This window comes from Aegilops tauschii, chromosome 5 (assembly GCF_002575655.3).
Source record: "Aegilops tauschii subsp. strangulata cultivar AL8/78 chromosome 5, Aet v6.0, whole genome shotgun sequence".
NCBI lineage: Eukaryota > Viridiplantae > Streptophyta > Magnoliopsida > Poales > Poaceae > Aegilops > Aegilops tauschii.
Genome location: NC_053039.3, coordinates 418,426,487 through 418,449,556, shown reverse-complemented (window position 1 = coordinate 418,449,556; position 23,070 = coordinate 418,426,487). Strand labels below are relative to the sequence as shown.

The 23,070-nt window shown below is 44.2% G+C and overlaps 3 protein-coding genes across 5 annotated transcripts; 2 read left to right on the top strand and 1 right to left on the bottom strand.

Annotated features, from left to right (window-relative positions):
• Nucleotides 1–2,853: 2,853 nt before the first annotated feature.
• Nucleotides 2,854–5,750, bottom strand: LOC109733141 (uncharacterized). 2 transcript variants are annotated; one of them, XM_020292333.4, is made up of 7 exons: nucleotides 5,487–5,750; nucleotides 4,917–5,026; nucleotides 4,076–4,225; nucleotides 3,752–3,996; nucleotides 3,386–3,496; nucleotides 3,254–3,298; nucleotides 2,854–3,162 (listed from the first exon to the last, which is right to left on the bottom strand). In XM_020292333.4, the coding sequence occupies exons 1-7, from the start codon at nucleotides 5,599–5,601 to the stop codon at nucleotides 2,997–2,999; spliced, it is 942 nt and encodes a 313-aa protein (XP_020147922.1). In that variant the 5' UTR covers nucleotides 5,602–5,750; the 3' UTR covers nucleotides 2,854–2,996. The 2 variants fall into 2 exon arrangements, with proteins under 2 accessions (XP_020147922.1, XP_040246590.1); XM_040390656.3 differs by having other exon boundaries at nucleotides 4,917–5,029; nucleotides 5,487–5,619.
• A 9-nt stretch (nucleotides 5,751–5,759) lies between these two features.
• On the top strand, nucleotides 5,760–8,097 carry LOC109733149 (uncharacterized). 2 transcript variants are annotated; one of them, XM_045229051.1, is made up of 8 exons: nucleotides 5,760–5,883; nucleotides 6,360–6,466; nucleotides 6,621–6,670; nucleotides 6,745–6,827; nucleotides 6,941–7,049; nucleotides 7,441–7,454; nucleotides 7,560–7,661; nucleotides 7,743–8,097. In XM_045229051.1, the coding sequence occupies exons 1-8, from the start codon at nucleotides 5,824–5,826 to the stop codon at nucleotides 7,860–7,862; spliced, it is 645 nt and encodes a 214-aa protein (XP_045084986.1). In that variant the 5' UTR covers nucleotides 5,760–5,823; the 3' UTR covers nucleotides 7,863–8,097. The 2 variants fall into 2 exon arrangements, with proteins under 2 accessions (XP_045084986.1, XP_045084987.1); XM_045229052.1 differs by having other exon boundaries at nucleotides 6,935–7,049.
• A 1,751-nt stretch (nucleotides 8,098–9,848) lies between these two features.
• On the top strand, nucleotides 9,849–12,910 carry LOC109733107 (uncharacterized). The gene is made up of 6 exons (XM_020292308.1): nucleotides 9,849–9,991; nucleotides 10,403–10,907; nucleotides 11,101–11,815; nucleotides 11,927–12,010; nucleotides 12,138–12,316; nucleotides 12,404–12,910. Exons 1-6 carry the CDS (start codon nucleotides 9,849–9,851, stop codon nucleotides 12,908–12,910), a joined length of 2,133 nt encoding a protein of 710 aa, XP_020147897.1.
• Nucleotides 12,911–23,070: the final 10,160 nt, after the last annotated feature.

Here is a 23,070-nt window from a genome sequence, read left to right as displayed (position 1 = left end):
CAAGATCACCAGATCAAATCATTCATACATACAAATATAGATAAAACATTCACTCATAAATTGCATCATAGACAGATTGATTCATCACATAGATAGATCATTCAACATTTTGCTTTCACCAACTTCATACATTGCATCATAGACAACTTGATTCATCACATACATAGCTCATTCAACATTATTCTTACACCAACTTCAAACATCAGAGTCATAGACAGAAAGATAGATCTAGGAACACAGAAACATAACAGCAGCATCATCGGTACAGAATCCTAGTCCACCTCTGCCTAGTGACCTAAAAAGGATGGAAATTTGCCCTCCCCTTGCCCAGTAGATGATATCATCATCACTAGGGTTCGAGCCAGGGGGGAATGCCTCCAGGAACTGCTCTATGTCCTTGCGGTTGCGTGCTGCAAGGATCATCTCAGCAAGTTGCCTTCTCACCCTCCTTCTTGCATCTCTGCGCCTAGCTCCCCTGGGCACCTCTTCTTCTCCATCTATGACCTCTCCAGGATACATTTCTCCCTGGGATTCTAGGGTTTCTTTGGCGGCTGGGGGGTGGAGAAGGGTGGGGGGGGGGATTGACTGCGGTTTCTGCCAAGGGGTGGGCTTTATAGACTACTAATGGTTGGTGGTAGGTAGGCACATGAGTAATAAACCAGCCCAGTCTAGGCCCACATTGTGTACATAATGGTTTTAGGCCCAAAAATAAACTAGTACAGGATTGCTAGTTTCAGGAAAACAACCTAAAGAAATAAAACAGTTCTTCACTGCATTACTTAAGATAGATAGATTCTTAACAGTATAATAAAATAAGCCAGACTTAGCAAAGGTTCTCAAAGACTACCACCACTCCAGTTACCATAACTTGAACAGTTCATATAGGACTGTACAAAATATACTCCTACCATCATCTTGCAAGGCCTGTTATATATGTAGGCTACCTTACTTACTTAACCACCATTGTCCAAATCTTCAAGCCTCTAGTATGGCCTTGATTTTCTCAAGCTTTTCCTTGCTCCCATGGCCAGCATTCAGCAGATCAGCAACTACTTTCTCAAGCTCTTTCTTCTCTTGTGCAAGAAGATCCATGTCTACCTTTATCTCTTTCATAGCCTTCCTGGTGTTGTGAATTATGTCTGCCTGGGCCTGAAGGATACACTTCTGTTCTTTTGCTAGCCTTAGCTTCTCATATATCTCAGCATCCATTGCTTTCTGGTAGTCAATCTTGCCAACACCATCCTGCCAGTCAAACATCTTGCTAACATCATCAACCATTTTATGATACTCAGTGCAGAGATGATCATAGTCCTTCTTCAACTTGGCAACCTCATCCTCATATGCATGCTTGTCTTGAATCCTTCCAAGGTTTTGCTCGTGGAACATTTCCCACATCTTGATGAGGCAGTTCTTAAGTACACCAGGCCAGGCAGGATCAACCCACTGAACTACACCACAATTCAGACCTCCCTGTAGTTTGATCAGACAACACATACTTTAGAAAATGCATAAATTCAGTTCTAACTTCAATTCAAAAAGGGCATTGCTACACAAGGAGGAGATGTAACCATAAATTCAGTACTAAACTCAATTCAAACAGAGTTAATGTACAAATTCAAAAATATATGCAATTCAATACAGCATAACAAAAATCAATCAATATATCCATCCACCATGACTGACTTCATATATCCATTCAATACACTTATTCTATGCAAACAAAACCAACACTTAGCATACTTCATTCACTTACTTTCTGCAAACTAAAAAACACATACACATTAACTGAATCCACTAGGCATAACTGAATCCACTAGGCATAACTGAATCCACCCAGCATACTAAATTACTCACCTGAACAGGGCATCCATAGAACCTCCTCCCAATGTTAGCACCTTCAAAAGCAACACACTTCCTAGGGTTCATCTGGTGCAGAGTGCACTTGGCAACTTCCTCCATGGGAGCACCACACTAGAGTGGCTCAGGGTTGGTGTCAGGTGTGTCCTACATGCAGTACAAAGGTAGATCAGAACCAATGCATCAAATAGTTCCACTTGAGTCAAGCTTTGCCTTGCTCAAGGTCAGATGTACAAGGTAGATCAGATCAGACATCACAGTGCCATTCATACCCTAGAGCAAAACTAACAGTTAACCAAACCAAACGAAACCATCCATACCAATATGGAGCTCATCAACCCAGCCGGCCCAAATCGATTCAACTATAACCCTAACCCTAGATAATGACAGAGAGGAGGAGGAAGAGGCTTACAAAGTACTCCATGTCCATCAGGTTGCCCCCCATGCTGTCGTCGTCGGAGCTCTCATCCCCATCATTCCAAGAAGGCATCCTGGCCGGCGACGAGGAACGGAGGTTGTCGGCGACGATGGCGAGCTCGGCCAGGGGAAATAGAGCGAGGGGGGAGTGGAGAGTGAGAGCGAGGGAGACAGAGTGAGGGCCGGATCCGTCTTGACCTGGCCGGGACGACTCGTGCGCCCTAACGGCCGTCACCCGCGCGCCGTGAGCCCCGTGGCTGACAAAACCCTGACGGGCGGGCCCCACATGTCATAACCACACTTAAAACTTAACTGTTCGGCCACTTGGGTTTTTTGGAACAGCCCACCACTTTTGTGGTAGTTTTTTGGAAAATTAAAAAAAGCGGTAGTTTTTCGGAACGATAGCCCGTAATGTGGTAGGTTTTTGCTATTCACTCCTGATATGAAACTACTTATTAGCAGCCACATGGATAGTTCAATGTGCTCATCAACGCCTGGCCGATAGATGTGGATCATCCAACCATCAGATGAACACGACACACATCATGATGATGAGATGATGCATCGACGCACCAATCATACAAACAGACCAATGATACTACATCTCATTCAGACCTTTCAGTTCTCCAATCGAACAACACATCGACAACACACATCAGCAAGCATTGAACATGCCAGCTTAGCAGACATCGTGTGGTAAAACTGCATGACGGTGATCTGAGCTACAGCACGATGACCCCGGACTGGCTTTGGAAGACCTCAATCTCCAAACGCACTGATGCCCAGACTTGGCTGCATCGCTCGAGCTTCCCGTTCACGCGAGCTAGAAATGACTTGGCCCATGGTTCTTCCTCGCGTTTCATGCTGATGTCACACGGAACTGAAAAACTGGCATACCATGTCACTGTTAGTTTGTAAGATTGCAAGTGAAATACCCTTGCAGAAAGATCGAAACAAGTTGTAAAAATATATAGTTTACCTCAACAGTTCCTCTTCTGATTGCTTAGAATCTGAATGGCGATTTCTACAGTAAGATATTACCAGTATAAGCGCTAAAAGAAAATTCTTCCTAGAGTAACGGCAACTGGCATATTCGTGAAAAAGGCCAAACCTGACCACATATATCCTGTAGATATGAAGAGAGTGCTTGGAGAGATTCTGAGTGGCCGTCTCACCACTTTCATTGCGAAATAAATATGTTACAGGATAACCCAAGAGCCACCTACGAATGATGCAACGTGAAACAATGAGTTGGAAGAGGCCACTTGAAACGGCTAGCTTTGGCAACATAGCAAACTTGAGGCTGTGCAAGGCATTTCCTTCTGATGTCAGAAGAATTAGCAAAAGAAAAGGTGCCATGTTCTATAACGAGACATGCCATACTTTTAGTTTACAAGTGTCCATGCAACGAGTTCAGTGGACTAGCATTCCATGGTTTTGAGTTTTGGTACTCTAGGAAGTGAGAACCAGAAATTACCCATTCAGAGAAGGCAGTGCCATTTGGGTACCCTCTAGGAAGGCACTCAGATCAACAACCAGTGAGGTTGTGTCGGGAATGCTGATGCCAGTGCGCTCCACATCAGTGGCTCTCTCTGGAAGTCTTGACTTCTGCTGTGTTGTTTCAGGTTCTACATCTGCTTCAAGAGGGAATGTAGCTGCAAATCGATCTTGGATCGATAAAAGCTCCACCATGGTTTCGTTCTTTTCCGTGTTTGCAAGCAGCTGAACCAGAAGATCAGTCAGGAATATAGAACAGGGCAATAGACCAAAAAATAGAAGTGTGATCTGAGAAGGTAAAGACTTCGCAACAGCTTTTCTCTAGGTCCACAAAAGCTAGCTGGTGCTGTGACCTTGCATTTGGTGACACATGTTCAGCAAGTCCTTCTGCGTGAATCAAGTAGAGCATATCTTTCATAACCATCACCCTTAGTGGATTCAATATGCTTGCTTCCTGCAGATCAAACAGATTAGTACATTGCTTCTTAAACGCACATTAGTACATGGTCGTATGGCTATACTCGAAAGACTAGTACAGATTGGTCGAGATTCCAGGTGCAAATGGGTAACCTTTAGCGTATTCTCTGACCCTATTTAGTTTAATCTACTGAACAAAGTTTTCAGAAGTCACATTACTTTTGCAAATTTAGTTCATTTGGTTGAACTAAGAAGGGTCAGAGGGTGCACTGAGGGTCGTAAATTTGCATCCCCAGTCGAGAGAGATGCAAACTGACAGAGATGATAACCACAACTCTCAACAATAGCGTAAATTTAACATTCTGAGATGGAACCGTGATTAACCAGCATCAATTTAAAGGCCAGCAATCTAGATACAGGTCCTAAATGTAACTGTTTGGTGGCAAAGCAATACACAAAGTCCTCATCACTTGCTAAGACATAAGATCAGATCCCATTAACTTATATGCCTGTCAACATGAGCCACAGCTCTTCTCCATGGAACAAGGGCTTACTACTGAACCAGCGAAGTAGTCGCATCCAATGCACGCTCATACAAATTTCAAGAATGACAAGATTCGTAGCTTCAAAATCTGACTGATTTTCTACTTTGCAAGGGAGAGATGTTATGGATGGATATTCAGCAGCGATGAAGGAGATAATTCAACACATCGAAACCGGGCAATCACCTGCCGAGCATGGTGCAGCAGGCTGCAGAGGTTCTCCTGTAGTTGGGGCATCGTGCCGCCGTAGTCCATCAGTATCACAGGCCGCAACCCGGTGCAGAGGAACGTGATATCTGCTAACAGTTCATCAGTGCCAGTTTAGTAAGTTCGCTCCATAGTGCACTAGTACCAAATGCCACACGATATACATAAATATAGTCGCCCTGCACAATTATTCCATAGCTTCCCAATCAAGCTACCCATGTACCGGTATCAAATTCTGAACCTACTGGAACTAACTACGGCATGTGTGAGCTAGTATATGTTATCGAACTCTGAAACTATCTGAACCTAGCTCGACTTAAACCAAGCCGGGTCATGTGGTGGATGTTGACTTGCACAACTGCATAAATTTGCCACCGAATCATGCAACTCTTATCTTAGCGAAGAATCAATTTTTTTTTGCGCATAATCTTAGCGAAGAATCAGCAATATCACAGCAAAGAAACGAGGCGACTTCGCTGCATTTCCTAAACAATTTCCATCAGGGAGAAGCAAAACAGAGGAACGAGAAGCGTGTCAGTGGGCACCTACCGTTGAGGAGGCGGCGCTTGGACTGGGGGCGGAGGCGCCACCGGATGCGGGCGGCGCAGGCCTCCACCACCCGCAGCATCTCCTCGTAGACCCCCGCCGCCGCCGCCACCTCCATCGCCGCCGCCGCCGCCGCCGTGCGCGCCCAGCGGCAAGACAAAATCTGAAGGAAGTGCTAGTGAAACAGACGCGGAGCGTTCTGTCCGACCGATTGAAAATCAACGGTCGGGATCCATGGGGGAATTGGATAACTGCCTCCTGCCCCTCCTCCAGTACTCCACTCCTGGGGTTTCTTGCTTGGAATTGGAAGGCAGCAGAAGCTCTCTTGGACTGGATAGTAATGGAGTTATCCATTTCCATGGGAGGCTCTGCCGCGGCAACCAGCCTCGTGAATCTCAAGGTACCCCCCCCCCCCCCCCCCCCCCCCCTCTCCGACGGTGCTACCCTCTTGAGGGGTGGTTTATCTATCGTTGCCTAGGGTTTGAGGCTATCTGATGTGAATTATATTGGGGAATGTTGGTGCTTTTTTTTGGGTGCAATTTGTTGCAATTGAAGAGAATGGGTACCATTAGGTTGATGTATTTGTCATTCTAAGAGAATGACTGGCTGAAAAAAAATCCAGCTCTTGGTTAATTTTCCTTATAAACTTGTGAAGAACTTTGGGTTCAGTGATTAGTACTAATACTTGCCAGAGAATTTGCACAAGAGAGAACATATTCAGAGGTTTTAGCATTAATAAGAGATTTAAACCCACACACCGACACACGGGTGCTATTGTTTAATTCAGGGCGATGTAAGGTAGAAAGATATATGTTCAGACAGGCAAATGATCTTGCACACTAATTGATAAAAAAAAAATTGTGGGATGTGCTGCAGATGGTGAATCACAAATGCACCAGGGGGCTTGGACCTCAACTTCAGTTTTCGCATGATGTACCATCTTCTGCTTGTCTGATGATATTTAACAAAGAATGTTCAAAACGGTAGGTTGCTTCTGCTTAATCGGATCATTGACAGTCTTAAAAATGTTTATTCCTTTTACACTCGATTGTACTGAGGGAGTAATACATACTGCTTAGTGCTTAGCACTAATGGATTACTTCACTGCTCATAGTTGCTTGTGAATTTGTTTTTCAGAATCAACCACAAAGTTTGCAGAGCGCTTCAGGCAGTATCTCCACTACAATGTACACCTTTATCCTCTTATCATGTTATCCAAACAGTGTACCGAAAATCTTACCTTCTGGGCTTATGCTATCAGGTGCAGAAAATCCCATGCAAGCACCAGTAGCCTTTAAAGATTTTCACGTTTCTGTGCTTACTGAAGAAGATGGAGTGATAGAGGTTGCTTGGCATTTTGCTCTCAGTAATAGAATTGACTGAAAATAAAATCCAGCTCTTTTGCAAATTTCATCTTAATCTCTTTACTTTTCCATTTTCTTTGTTACAAGACACAGATACGAGTAACTGTTAGCAGTAAAATGACAGGTTCTGTCTTTGAGAAAGTCTTATCAAAGCATATTGCCGCGGCACAACCACTTCCAGGATTTCGGCGATTGAAAGGAGGTAGCAACCCTTTTATTTCCCTATCCATCTCAGTTCAGATAGAGCTACGGTTGCAACTCTGTTTCTGTTATTCGATGTTGTATCTTCAAAATCTTAGGAGTTCATCCCATGAGTTCAATATTTAACATCTGAAGAACACTCAGAACAAATGGCTTCTTGATGTGTCATACACTCATCGTATGTCTCAATGGATCATTAGCCAAGCTATTTGCTTTAATCCATATAGAAGGTGTTTAATTATATTAACCGTAGATTGCACTTCTCTTATTTATTTAGCTTTGCATCTTCGTAGCAGTTTCAATTGTTACAGCTTAGACAGCTGCTTAATTTTTTCTTGTGAAACTAACGCTGGTCACTTTCCTCGACATTGGTGCTACTTGAAATGATTCAGGGAAAACTCCAAATGTAAGTTCTCGTGACAACCAAAAACTAGTTCCTCTGCTTCGGAACATCTGCACATGCTAGCTGGATTGTGTTTTGACCTGCTCCATGAATCTTGTCGTGGCTCAGGTACCAAAAGAAGTCGCTCTGCACTTGATTGGACCATCAAAAGTGAAGAAAGCAGCCATCAAGAAAATCATCAATCGCGCAGTAGCTGAATATGTTGAAAAGGTTACAACTACTATCCATGGGTTGCCTACTGTAGATGTGAATTGGTTGGCCATTTACCTCTGTTGCAATGGCATGCTGCAGGAGAACCTTGACGCGTCGAAGAACCTGAAGGTTCTGCAAAGCTACGAGGAGCTCGAGGCCACGTTCGAACCTGGAAAAGAGTTCTGCTTCGACACGGCTGTCCATCTAACAGGAAGCTGAAGCAGTGAAGGCCTCCTACGATGCCATTAGAGAGATGACCACTGCAGGGTGGGGGACTCCTGGGCAGCTGCCCCTTGATCCTTAAGCTCTCAGCTCTGCTAGCCTGCTGCATACGGCCCTGTTGCTATCTCTACTGGCTAAATATCTGTGCATTGCAACGGGGGCAACTCTATTCTAGTGGTTCAACGTAGGAAATTTTTGATTGCACTACTGGAAAAATCGTCGTTACCGAGTACATTGTTTTTTGCCGAGTACCAGAACACGGGATCACGGTAAAGGACTCGTAAGCCGAGTACGGCTCTCGGCGGACAGCAGGGCATGGCATATGGTAGACGCTGCCGAACCGCCGACAGGAAGTACTCGGCAAACATGACAGAACTCGGCTGACGGAGCGTATGCCAAGAGCCTCACGGATGGGTTCGGGCCGAGTACCCTTAGCCGAGAACTACACTGGCAAACTCTGCCAAGTGTAAAACGGCTTTCGCCGAGTTTTTTCGGCACTCGGGAAACTTGGAAATTCCAGTAGTGTTGGGTTAAGATTGAGATATGACGTGGGGAGGGAATTTATAATCAAACATGAGGGGAAATATGAAGTGATTGAGATTGTGTGCTTACAACTACGTGAGTTTGATTCTATTGGCGATTTATTTGATTTCTCTTGATTGCTTTGCAAGGTTTTTTCTTTCTCTAGAAAAGAGCGGTGGGATTGGTTTGAGAAAATAATAATGGGGTTACCATGGGATTTGTTTCCCAAGAAACGATGAGGTGGGTGGTCGTTTTGGGGGAAAAAAAATGAGGTTATCACATGGTTTTTTTTTGCGGGTCACATGGTTTGAAAAAGGCATGTATCAATGGAAGGGGTGAAAGCCATGGAAGTGAAACCAACAAACTTCCTTTTATTAATATTGTATAAGAGATGATCATGGATGCTAGTCTGTTTTTTTGTTCAATGTAGAGAACAATTTTTGTTACCTTGTACTCTCTTTGATCCATATTACTTGTCAATGAAACATATGTATCTACACATATTTCAATGGTGGATATATCCGTTTGAGCGACAATTTCACATCCGTTTCAAAAATACGCCTGTGATTTACTTGTCGCAGGAGAAGACACGGAAAATACGGGTGTAAATTTCCAGCTACTTTGCATCTTGATCCCCAATCCAGCAGACCAGCACTCGGCCGTCTCCTTCGTCAATCGCTGCCGGGCGTCAGTCCTATATCTTCCCTGCCGTGCTTAATTACCCATCGCTCACCAAAGCGGAAGGCGCCAGCCATGGAACAGAGCGAGCCTGATGTACATGGAGCAGCGCCATCACAAGCCAAGGAGTAGAGCGGGGGCTAGAGATGTAAGTGGGCGCATCCGCAAAGTCTACGAACGTCCGTGAAAACAAAAGTTAAGCTAAACAAAGCTGCTTTAAAAATTGAGCTAATAAAAGAACTGTAAGAGAGAAAGGATAGGATGCAACACGGGAGTTTTATTGATCATGCGGTCAGTACATATACAGTTACAGTGCATGAATGTGCAAACTCAATCGTGGCTAACAAACTCCCTGTAGACTAGCTAATGAGCTAAAGACTAGGGATATTCAGTTAGAAAGTACTATGGAGCGAATAGCAAAAAACTATCACATTACGGGCTATCGTTGCAAAAAACTACCGCTTTTTTTACTATTTCAAAAAACTACCAGAAAAGTGGTGGGCTGTTCCAAAAAAAAAACCTAATGGCCGAATCGTTACAGTTTAAGCGCGGTTATGACACATGGGGCCCGCTCATCAGGTTTCTGTCGGCCGTGGCTGACGGCGCGCGTGATGACGGCCGTTAGAGCGCACCGTCCCGACCAGGTCAAGACGACCGAGCGTGTCCTCTGTCCCCCCCCCCTCTCTCTCTCACTCTGTCTCCCTCTTCGACCTAGGCGATGGCGTCGGCGGCGGCGAAACCAGTCGATGGCAGCCACTCGACGGGTGGGGGTGGAACGGGGGGATGGCGGCGGAGTCGGAGGTTGATAACTGGCTGGGGAGCGGTAGCTTCGCAACCCAGCCGGCGCTGCCACAGCAGCGGACACCACAGGCTGCACCGTCATTGCCTGAGAATCGCCAGTTCTCGCTTGAGTACAGAGCGGCTAGGTCTCTTGCAGGCGCTGTGGTGGCGGATCCGGCCAACTCCCACCACTGGGCCTCTGCATTTGGAGGGGTGGAGTAAGATTTTTTCTTCTCTTCACCAGCTCCTTCAGCACTCTCTACATTAGTGTTAGTTTAGTTCAAAGTTCAGGCAATCTTTAGTTAGGTTTTTGACCAAACCCTAGGTTAATGCTGCTGTGATTCATCAGAACATGCACTGGTTCAGAGTAGTTAGTTGGATGCATCAGTTGCATTTTGCACTGAAGGATTAGTTGGATTGAGTAGAAATGCATGGTGGATTCAGAGAAGCATTTGTTGCATTCAGATTCCTTACGACACTTTTTAGTTAGTGTGGACTGAATTTTGTAGCAAAAAACACTTATTTAGGCTTTTGAAATAACATATTATGTAATGCAGGCTGGATGATGAAATTTGGGAGGTGAGGCCGTATTTCCTGGGCAGAGATAACATGGAAAGAAGGTTTTCTGTTTCAGACATCACTTTTCTCAACTTGATAGCACCTACTGAAACTGAAGGCTATGGGTCAGATGACTACATGTACTGGGTAAAAGAAGAAGGAACTGGACATGAAGGTTTATTGCTTCTGGACAATCAAGATGCAGTTGAAGAAATGATAGACCACTCTGATTTCGCAGTGCTAAATATCATCGTGGCCAAGGAAAATGAAGATAGAGATGTTGAATTTAACAGGGCTCACAATGTTTGTGAAGAGCAAATTCCAATAGGCAGTCCGGTGGGGGACCCTGGTTTTGTGTTAAGTCTGTCACAAGATGGAGTGGTTCACCCTCTTGAAGTTAATGTGAACACGCAGCAGAGCTGCAACTTGAACATTATAGAAGCTCCTGGTGGTGATGGTGGACAGGCTGGTGGTGAGGAGAGTGATGATGATGGATCTGATGGTGTACCAGATGATGATATATATTGACAAATCATCCTCAGACTTTGAGATTGATAGGGGTGACTATAGAGGGATAAAGATGTCTTACAAGGCTTGGAAGAGAGGTGAAGGAAATATTGTAAATGAAGAAGAAATAGATGCTGCAGAAGACAGAACACAGTTTGAAGGTGACAGTGATGTTTCAGAGTTTTGGTAGGAGGAGAAAGAGGCTGACAGTGGAGGGGAGAGAGTTGTGGCAAAAGGCAGGCCTGAGAAACTGAAGCCTGTTAGAAGGGCAACAGTAAATTCAGGTCCTACTTCCAGAGCTCATAGTCAGCCAGAGATCCCCAAGTTTCAAGATTTTGTAACTGAACCCGATGAATATTGCTTCCCTGGTGATGTGGGCATTTCTGACTCGGATGGAGAGGTTCCAAGACTACCTTCTGGAAGGAAGAGAAGATTGAAGAAGAAGAAAGAGAGGAAATTGTATGACCCAAATCTACCTGATGCACCTAAGCAGTTGTGCAAGGACCTTTGCTTCACCAATGTGTATGAGTTTAGAAAGGCTTTGAGAAATTTTCATGTTAGGACTTTGAGAAACTTTCAGTACCATAGGAATGAACCAACAAGGATTATTGTTTGGTGCCCAGAGAGTAAGAATGGCTGTGAATTTTTCATGACTGCCTCCAAAGTAGCCCATGAAGATACATTCACAATCAAGAAGTGCCACCTGGATCATAGTTGTGGAGCTTGTGGAGAGAGTATCAAGAAGACTGCAGAGTGGGTTGCAGAAATTGTGGAGGACACAGTTAGATCAAATGTAAAGGCTGATGTAGAGACAATTCTGAAACATACTAAGAAGAAGTTTGGGGTGCATGTACCTAGGAGTTTGGCTTATAGGGCAAGACTGATGGTTGTTGATGTTGCGCAAGGTGATCATGGAAAGTAGTATCTCAAGTTGAGGGACTACCTACAATGTGTGCCTCACACAACCCCTGGAAGCAGGTGCATATTGACAACTTTTGAGGATCCTTTGAACCCAGCCCCCACACCAAGGTTCAAGTACATGTTCTACTGCCTCCAGGCATCAAACGATGGATTCCTTGCTGGTTGTAGGCCTTTCATAGGTAAATTTTAGTGATGTCATCCTGTTTGAAATGTAACTATTGGACATAGTTATTTAATTTGACCCTAAATATCATTGTTTATGCAGGACTTGATGACTTGATGGTTGCTTCATCAAGTTATCCACAGGTCAACAGATATTGGCAGCAACAGGGCAAGATGGGAACAACAATGTCTTCCCAATTGCTTTTGGGGTGGTTGACAAAGAGGATGGTCCCAAGTGGACCTGGTTTTTAAACCAACTTAGAGTCTGCATTGGCACCAGTAACCAATTTGGGAATTACACCATCATGTCTGACAGGCAGAAGGTATTTTCTCTGACTCTACCTTAATCTTATGCACATAGCCATGCTGCTATAGTTATCTTATTATTTGCTTATGTACTCAAACAACAGGGCCTTCTTAAAGCAATTAATGAAGTATTTCCTCAATCCCCACAAAGATATTGCCTTAGACACATATATGCCAACATCCAGTCAGCTGGTTTTAGAGCAGAAGAACCTAAGAAATGGGTTGACAAAGCTAACTATTCCTTCACTGAACATGGCCACAAAGAAGGAATGGCTGGTTTGAAAGCAACATGTGAACCAGCCTACATGTGGTTGAATGGAATCCCTAAGGAGTGTTGGGCTAGATATGCAATGGATCATGTGTGCAAGACTGACTTGGTTGTGAACAACCTTAGTGAGGTTTTCGACAAAATGATTCTAGATGTTAGGTCCAAACCGATTAAGACCATATTTGAAGGGCTGAGGACCAAACTAATGGTTAAGTACCATGGCATTAGAGAGAAAACAAAGAGCTGCAGGTGGGAAATAACCCCATATTACATGGAGAAGCTTGAAGAGAGCAAGAAGTGGGATAAATACCGTGAAGCAAACATGGATGGTCCCAACATCTAGCAAGTTACTAGTGGAGAAAACACTTATTGTGTGAAGCTGGATGAAGGGAGATGCTCTTGCAAGAGATGGGACATGATTGGATCACCTTGCCACCATGCAATAGCTACAATGCAGAAGATAAAAGTTCACCCAGAAGATTATGTGCATCCATCCTTTAAGAAGGAAATGTATAAGGCTGCATACCAGCACATCATCTACCACTACTACAGGATGCTGCTAACGCGGCACTACGATCAGAGACCCTTTCACGAAACTTTGTGCGATGCACTAATCACAAACGAGGATGTAAAAAAACCATCAAAAAAGGTGCAAAATGTTTGCGATGGAGGATGCATCAAACACGGTTCAGATTTTAGTTGCGTGTGCGATGTAGGGCATACGATTCAGTTCTATGAACTGTTTGTGATGATGTGGAACAAAAGAAACGGGCAGCCAGATGAAGGTGTGTGTGATATACAACATATGGTTCACTCGGATGAACTGTTTGTGATTAGGCAACACAAAAGAAACGGTCAGCCAGATGAAGGTGTGTGCGATATACGGCATGTGGTTCACTCGGATGAACTGTTTGCTTTGAGCCAAGAGAACAGAAACGGTTGAATATAACAAGATGTGTGTGATACGCGACAAACAGGTCTGTAATCAGAAATGTGTGCGAAGATCGATAATAACACAGACGGTTGCTGCTAATAAGCCGTGTGTGTTGTGGGCAAACGCTTGGTGGTATACAATTTTCACTGATTGATGAAATCATCACGGATGGGTTCCCCAGTATGGTCCGTGTGCGATGTCATTGCACACAAAACAACAACATATGTACTTATAAAGTATAAGGACTTGATTCCATAAACAGATTGAACATCGAATTACATATGTGGCTAGTACACACATGACATTTGCACACATGAAAGTACGTTCCAAAATGCCTAGGAAACTCGAATAATGTATAAAAAGGAAAAACGAACCGTGAATAATTTCATATTTTTAGGACGGCACTACTATATATAGTTGCATGTTGCCTCTGTAAAATAAATCAAGGCGGGAAGCAAGGTTGGAAAAAGCGGTAGGTGTAAGTGAGGCGGTTGCCCTTCGCCTAGTGCCTAGGCGGTGCCTAAGCGCCCTAGGCGCGGCCTAGGCGGTAATATAGTTTTTACTCGTAGTGTATTTGTGATTATTATATGGGTGTTGATATTAGTTTAGGGCATATAAATTAGTTAATTATTGTCTACTACCATTGAATATAACCCGTTTGGCATATCAGTGCAGTATGTGGCATGATTCTTGCTTGGGTAGGCAATTCCTTGCTTGACGTGCCTAGACCTCCATTTATGCCCTAGGCAAGGCGTTTGGACATTTCCTAGCGCCTAGGCGTGCCTAAGCGCCTCCTAGGCACTGCCTTTTCCAACAGAGGCGGGAAGAGACAGCGTATGTCGTTTCGCACACATAGGTGACAAGGTCCCTCTCGGAACCATGAACCTTTTTGAGAGAAGCTCCGGTTTGTAAGAAATTTGTACCAAAACTTGTCCCAAATTGGACTAATTTTTTACCACAACATGTTGCTGCTATGTCATAACACCATGCCAAGTTTCATGAGTTTGAGGCGAGTTTTGGATTTACAGTAATTTTAAAACTAGGTTTCTCAATGTTTGCTATTGAGTCGGCACCGCCCTGGATAGGCTTTTTCCTCGTGGGTCCCAAATGACGAATCCAAATCTGTCACTACCATGCTACTTTTCTTATTAAGAATTATAGCCCATTTGGTGTGCTAGCTGAAAATAAGTTTCTAAGAACTCGCGGGCGCTAAGAACTTGCGGGTTCTGTAATGAACAAAGATCTCGAGGATCCCGCGAGAGTGATGTTCTTTCCCTATGTAGTGAATGCTTATAATATTTATGTCTTAATGAAAGAAATGGCAAGCCATTGGCCCAGTATGAAAGAAAATATGGGTCAAAACCGAGTTGAAAAGGGAAACAATATCTAACTCCAGCTTACAAACAGTACAAAAGCATGAGGATTAATTGCTCATCAGGTTTAGACAAAATCCAGATTGAACAGGACAATGACATCTAACTCAACAAAAGTTTTCGGCAGTCACAATCAAATGGATCGGTCTGATCCATAAAATCAAGATCCCCGGCCAGAAATTCTACTGGTACATGATGACAATCTGTTGTAAATAGAAGCCGAGCACGATCAGAAGCCCTTAGGTCCACCTGAAACTTCATTTTATGTTGTTCAACACTTGCAGCCGTAAGAAATTTCTTGTCGAAAAACTTAATCCTCACGGATAATAGTGCCCTCGCATTCAAAATGAAGAATGTGACAAAGCTAGTGTTTGCATTGTTGGATGCATATCCTTCCAGTGTTACTGTCTTCAAACGAATGCCATGAGCACTACAAAAAAATACACTTCCGTGATGATACATGTTTGTCACAGTAGGTCACGTTTTCTGTCATGCATGTACATCCATGACAAATTTATGACAGAATCAAGATAGTCATACATGTGCTGTCGTAGAAGTGTTCCATGACATTACCAAAATTATCATCACGGAAGTGTCCACTTCCATGACGATAAATCGCGCGTCACAGAAGTGCTGTCGTCAAGGTGACCGACACGTGGCATCCACCATAACGGAACGCCGTTAAGCTATCGGGTCTGGTTTTGGATCCGATAACCAGTTAGCAGCCCCGACCAATGGGGATTTTCCACGTGTAAAATCATCATTGGCTGGAGGAAACACGTGTCGGCTCACCGTTGGGACAGATGTCATCCACTCATTGGACCCAAAGCGCCTATGATACGTCGACACGTGGCACGGCTCCACAGAGGCCCATTCGTGTGAAAAGGCCGGCCCGTTTGACTTGGTCAAAAGGTGGCGGGACGGCCCACGGCAAGCCTGTTAACGGTCTGTTCGCATATAGCCCATTTACAGCCCGCTATCCCAGGGCCCATTTACGGCCTATCCGAATTAGGCCCAGTAGCGTCATCTGGGCCGTCCAATATAATTCCAGCCCGTTTTAACTTCCGGCCCATGTATGGCCCATGACGTATTTCGGCCCATATGAGGCCCTTAGTAACCCTCGGCCCCTTAACGGCCCGTGGTAAAATTGGCCCGTAATGAACAGTCTATCACTTTATACCCATTAACGGCCCATTATCCCGTTGGTCCGTTTCCAGCCATGATATCTTTCGGCCTTCTCAGGACCCATTTATTCTTCGGCTCATTTCCAGCATTCGGTTACTTACGGCCCATTACTGTCATTTTCTGCTTGTGGGCCAAATTCAGCCTGTGGTTACAGTCGGCCCGTTTTGCGGCCCGTTAATACGTTTGGCCATTTTCATGTCGAAAAAAACCCGTTGGGCTGTTTTCATAGAGTTATCAAATACAGCCAATAAACAGCCTGTTATTGTCCATGAATAGTATGGCCCATGATTGGCGAAATGATGATACGCCCCGTAGAAGGCCCATGGATCCTACGGCCCGTAAAAGGCCCATGGATCCTACGGCCCGTAGAAGGCCCATGGATCCTACGACCCGTATAGAAGGCCAATGGATCCTACGGCCCGTAGAAGGCCCATGGATCATATGGCCCGCAGGAGGCCCATGGTTACAACAGTCCGTGTGTTGCCATGATTATTTTGGCCTAGTTTCCAAAAATAGGTTATTGTGGCCACTAGAAAAACACAAAAAAAGAACTGCAGTGACTACAAGCAAACAACTAAACAAGACAATAAGGAAATAAATAAGCAAGCAATTAACGCTAGCCTATTACCGCTATTACACATATTACATCCACTGGGCATCAAAGTTCGCCACCAGTGCAAATATAGGGAACAAAGCAGCATATTACATACACTGGCCGTCAAAATTGGCCACCAGTGCAAATAAACGCGGCAGCAAAACAAGAGCATAACTGAAACAACTTCAGAAGAGCTCAAGAAACATGGTATCCACCATGCTGGCAATAAGCTTAGCAAGCTTATTAGGTTTGTCCTGTTTGGCACTAAAATCCTCCAACGCTTGCTGTTGCACCAGAAAATATGCATCTGAATGCTCCAGGGACTTCCGCAGTCCTTCCGCTTCTTGTCGCAGCACAGCTGATCGATGTCTTTCATCTTGTAGTTGAGACTCAAGAAACCGAACTGATTCAGACAGTGAGTTTGAATAGCTTGTGCAAGCGGTAGTGGCCAGTAACTCCAACACTAAACCAAGACAGGACTTTGGGGTTGTCTCACTGTCTTCGAGATAGTCTTCCTTAGCTGTTTTATCAGCTTTGTTGGAGACCAACAAGGATGTTTCACTATCCTGAACCTTATCGGCATTACTTTCTTTACCATTGCTTAATAAGGCACTCTTCCCTAGTATTCTGTCAGCATTCTAAAAGAAGAAACAAGCAGACACATAACAGTTTAGCATGTACTAGTATATGAAACTCATTTCAGTGAACCAGTTCATTAGTAAGGTGGACAGGATTAAACTACCAAGTCTTCTATTGCCAAGTACTAGTACATAATAAAAGCATCAAACAAACATATATCTATGTCCTATGGTCACTGCATTGTCTTGCCAAATCAAAATAGAGACACGATTCAAATCATATCAGTTCAAGACAAAGCAGCAGTGAAAGAATACAAAGCGTGGGAAACTACACGGCACAACAAGATTTCTGATGGGTACCACGGGTCTACATGTACAACAACACTATTGGCTCTGTTGTGATGCTAGTAATGTGCATGATATGAGAAGTCAACTATATACACAATTGAAATTGAAATCAACAGAGCTATTGATAAGAGCAAGCCTGTTAAAGAAACATGCGTGAACATACCTGCTATGCCATTGCAGTTTCGATTGGATCCTTCAATTTAAAAATAAGTTTGTATGAGTAAATACAGTGATACAAGAGCAAAGCAGTATGCACGATAGCAATCATAGTTAAAAAAGGCACGCCTAAGCGAGAGCTTAAGCGTGCCTAGGCTCTAGGCATTGGCGAAACGCATTGCGCATAACTACGTTTAATCTGTGCATAACTGCGCATAAGCATGCGCTTTGGTCAGTAAAGCGCAAGGCGGTGGCAAAACGCACAATTAACGCCTAGCGCTTTTTTGAACTATGATAGCAATGGAATCTTAAATTAGAACAGTTGTTCTTCAGGTTTAGGCACTTGTTCTACATGAACAGAGTACAGTAAGACGCAAGAGTATAATACTTAAAAATAGAAAATGAGCTCATAGACCTTATCACATTCTTGGCTCGGGACCAGTACAGAACAAGGCGTTCCCAGTCATCGTCTAGTAAATGTGTCTCAGGAGAACGTAAGGGAATTTAATGAGTTTCTTTGCCGGTGAAGTACGTTTTCTTCAGGTAATTCCGATACTACCACCAATCATTCTTGAAGATAGCAGAGGTATTAGCACAGGTTACCTCATCCTGAGTTTCCAAATCGGTCCTTCTCTATAGAGAAAAATGGGAAAATTTGCTGTATTATAACCATCATGGAGGTAGGATGTATGGGACAAAGCAAAGTAATTGCCATGAATAACATTACTTACACATAACTCCTGGACAAACACCTGCAACTGGCATTTTCCATCATCTTCAGTATAATATTTCCAAGATGGGAAGATACGCACATACGATTTAACAACATCAAATGCGATAGATGCTAAACTACGACTAGCTGGTGGTGCTTCCTCCACGGGAATAGGCGTACTAACTGGTGGATTTGGGGTTCGCCGTGGTAGTACTGGCCCTTTGGGCACTGGAGCTGCCTTACTAACTGCTCTTGTTTGGGAGCTCTGTGGTGGAGATGGTGCTCTGTCAACAGGAACTGGGTTACTATCTACTGGGGTTGGGGTTAGATTGGGTGAAGCTGGTTCTTTGTCCATCGCAGTAGGGGTACAAACTGCGAGAGTTTGGGTTATGTGTGGTAGGGCTGGTTCTCGTGCATGTACAACCGGGGTGCTATCTCCACCAAGAGGTAGCACTGTTTTATTTGAAGACCGTGTTTTTAGTCCACTAGATGCTGGCATCACCCGCTCCAATTCAAATGGCTGATAAACAGGAAACATAGTTGAATGTACAGACATTGTATGAGAGACAGATGCAATAGATAGTGTGGAAAAAAAGGGCATGAAATAGTTGACATGTATATTGTTTAACTAAAACGGTTAGCATGACATAATTTCACATATATGATGTCTATCTAAACTGGATAGCATAGCATAACATAATTCAAAGATATGATGAATAACTAAACAGGATCGCATGACATAATTCACCTACATGTTATCTAAGTAATCAGGATCGCATCATTTAATTCACATATGTGATTTATATGCTAAACAGAGGGCATTAGATATGATGTCTGAACTAAGAACATGGTGTTGAATATTGTGTATATGATGTCTAATCTATGCAATGCAAGACACCATATGCATGATATGAGCAGTATAACCGTGCCAAGTTAGAGCATACACCTCGGTGGGGGAATAGGACTGGTCATCTGTCTCTGAATCCATCTCTGAGGAGCTATCGGGACCCAACAAGAGATCTGCTTCAACAGGTAGCACTGTCTGCTCTGAAGGCCTTGTTTTCACTCTAGATTTTTCAATCTCCCACCCAAATGGCTGATTCACAGGAAGAGTAGTCTAATGTACAAACATTGTCGACAAATGGAAATGTAATGAAGAAAAGGATGGGCAAGATATCATTCAAATATATGATGCTTGGTTAAACAGGATGGCATTGCACATTTCACGTATATTATGGCTGGCTAAAGGACATGAGACTGCACAATTCCCATATATGATATAGAAACTAAACATGTGGCATTACAGAACATGTCTAAACTAAGCAGATGACATATATGATTTCAAAAGTAGGCACTGCAAGGCAACATATGCATGATATGACTAACATCATCATGCCACGGTAGAGCAAACACCTTGGGGGGTAAATAGGAGTGGTCAGCGGCGTCTGAATCTGCCTCAGAACAGATATCTTCCTCTGGATTACAATCTGGAGAGGGGTGGGGAGGGTTTGGCATTGAACCCACCATGGAGCAATTTCTGCATGACATTGTATTGCCGCGCAAAACTCTTCTCTTTTTCTCTACATGTTCAGCATGACTGTGTACAATATCTGACATGCATACGAAAAAAATATGGTGAGATTATTTAAGGAGAGCATGCAGAAATTTAGAGTGATGGTAACAACCAGTGGATGGATCCAAAAATAATGATAGTATGCTGATGATTGCTTTAATTTAATAAAAAGACAAATGATGATTGCTTTACTATTTGTTTCCCACCCAAGATGAACAACATAGGCATACCCTAGGTGAACTAGATATTAGACAGAGATACTATTCATTGCTTCCTCGATATGTGCCCCACAACTAATTTAGAACTCAAGTTTGAACATTAATTTGGACCTGACTTGGAGTCCAAGAGGTGAACAGGACGATAAAGTAGCAGGTAATTTTAAGCAATGCATAACATAAGTAGAATCAAAAGAGTGCGACCTCTCTTGTGGACCCGTGTACTCCTCAGGTTCATCTGCTGAGTCGATGATCGTGATGCCGTTGCGGTGGGTGCCGGCGGCAGGGAAGGAGATTTGAGGCGGCGAAAGACGGTCAGGAGTCATGATGTCTAGTTTGGTGGATGTTTTTGTCGATGGAGCACCTCTGGTGAGGTGGACGACGTCGTGGCAGGAGCAGGACAAACCACACAAAGTTCCCTTCGACACCTACCTGTAACTGAAGTAATTCTGTAAGGGCTCATTTGGCTTGCATGATTCTAAAAACGCAGGGATAGGAAAAACACCGGAATAGGATAGGAATGCACATGGTAAACAGAGCATTTGTAAACACAGGATTTCTGTCAACTTGGGTGTTTGGTTTACAGGAATTGGAAGAGCAGAGGAATGCAAAGAAACATGGCCAAAATAAAGTGAAACCATATGAAAGCGTGTACAGTTAGAATGTTATTCTGCCACTAATGCACTTGGTCTTGTTTTCATGCATAGGATTTTGAAAAGTAGGTCCACGTGGATGTTTTGCTTCATTCCTTTCAACAAAATGCATGAATAATTGAATAGTAGAGTGCCATTGGAAAATTCCCTATTGCTATGTTTTTCCGTCGAACCAAAATAGCCCTAATGGATCGACATGAATGTATGGTAATAAGTGATGCAACAAGTGTACAACCTCTTTGCCGTAGCCGTGTCGACCTTAGCATCATTGGGTTGGTCGCTGAAGCAGTTGATGTAGAGGTGGCTGTCGGAGGTGTGGAGGAAGATCTGTGGAATCTGTAGACGGCGTCCAGGGCACTGCTCTGTTGTGACGGATCGTTCTGTCTTTGGAGCAGCCCCGGTGAGCCGTAAGACGTCAATGCTGAAGCAGCACAAGACAGACATCGTCAATCTCAAGTGGGATTCTAATAGCATCTCCAATATATGATGTAAAATAGATGTAAAATTTACATCACCAAAAACCACCTGACTACAACAGATGAGGTAAAAACTGTTGACTCTGAACTTAACTGTCAAAACTGAAATTTACTGTGGAATCTGAATATTGTTACTTTCGAAACTGAACGCAATGGTAGCAGAGAAGCACTTGACATGTAGTTTAGGGAGGGCCTGCAGTTCATCTTCAACATGCACCCCCCTGAGTCGCCAGCCACCACCGGCCGAACCGCCAACCCCAGCGCCGCCTCGCCGCCCCGAAACAACTCCCCACCGCCGGTCCGCCGCCGCCCCGGCCAGCCCTATAGGCCCCCGCCCCCACCCTGAACCCTAAGATAGATAGTGGGGTACCTCTCCGGTGAGCCCCCGTCCCCGCTGCGGGTGGTTCTTCCTTAACTCCGGCGAGCCCCCCCCACCCCCTGAAAATCGACTGACCCAAAAGTCGATTCAGTCGACTGAAGTGTAGCTAAATCGGAGCAGAGCAGCAGCACAAGCGAGGGGGAGAGCAGCAGTAGCAGCGCAAGCGAGCGAGAGCCGGAGCAGCAGCAGCTGGGCGAGCGAGCGATCGAGCGAGAGCCGGAGCAGCAGCAGCAACAGCGCGAGCGAGCGAGAGCCGGAGCAGCAGTAGCAGATCCGGCTGGTATGGACGCCGCCGCCGAAGGGACCTCGCACTGGGGGAGAGCCGCTGTGGAGATGTCGCCCGCGGCGCCGGCTTCAAGGTAGCTGCTACCTCTTGAGCACTGCGTTGGTTTTCCCTTGAAGAGGAAAGGGTGATGCAGTAAAGCAGCGTAAGTATTTCCCTCAGTTTTTGAGAACCAAGGTATCAATCCAGTAGGAGGCCACGCACGAGTCCCTCGCACCTACACAAACAAATAAATCCTCGTAACCACCGCAATAAAGGGGTTGTCAATCCCTTCACGGTCACTTACGAGAGTGAGATCTGATAGATATGATAAGATAATATTTTTTGGTATTTCCATGATAAAGATGCAAAGTAAAATAAAAGGCAATAAAAATAGCCAAGTGTTGGAAGATTAATATGATGGAAAATAGACCCGGGGGCCATAGGTTTCACTAGTGGCTTCTCTCGAGAGCATAAGTATTACGGTGGGTGAACAAATTACTGTTGAGCAATTGACAGAATTGAGCATAGTTATGAGAATACCTAGGTATGATCATGTATATAGGCATCACGTCCGTGACAAGTAGACTGACTCCTGCCTGCATCTACTACTATTACTCCACACATCGACCGCTATCCAACATGCATCTAGAGTATTAAGTTCATAAGAATAGAGTAACGCTTTAAGTAAAATGACATGATGTATAAGGATAAACTCATGCAATATGATATAAACCCCATCTTATTATCCTCGATGGCAACAACACAATACGTGCCTTACTGCCCCTACTGTCACTGGGAAAGGACACCGCAAGATTGAACCCAAAGCTAAGCACTTCTCCCATTGCAAGAATGATCAATCTAGTAGGCCAAACCAAACTGATAATTCGAAGAGACCTGCAAAGATAACCAATCATACATAAAAGAATTCAGAGAAGATTCAAATATTGTTCATAGATAAACTTGATCATAAACCCACAATTCATCGGTCTCAACAAACACACCGCAAAAGAAGATTACATCGAATAGATCTCCACAAGAAAGGGGGAGAACATTGTACTGAG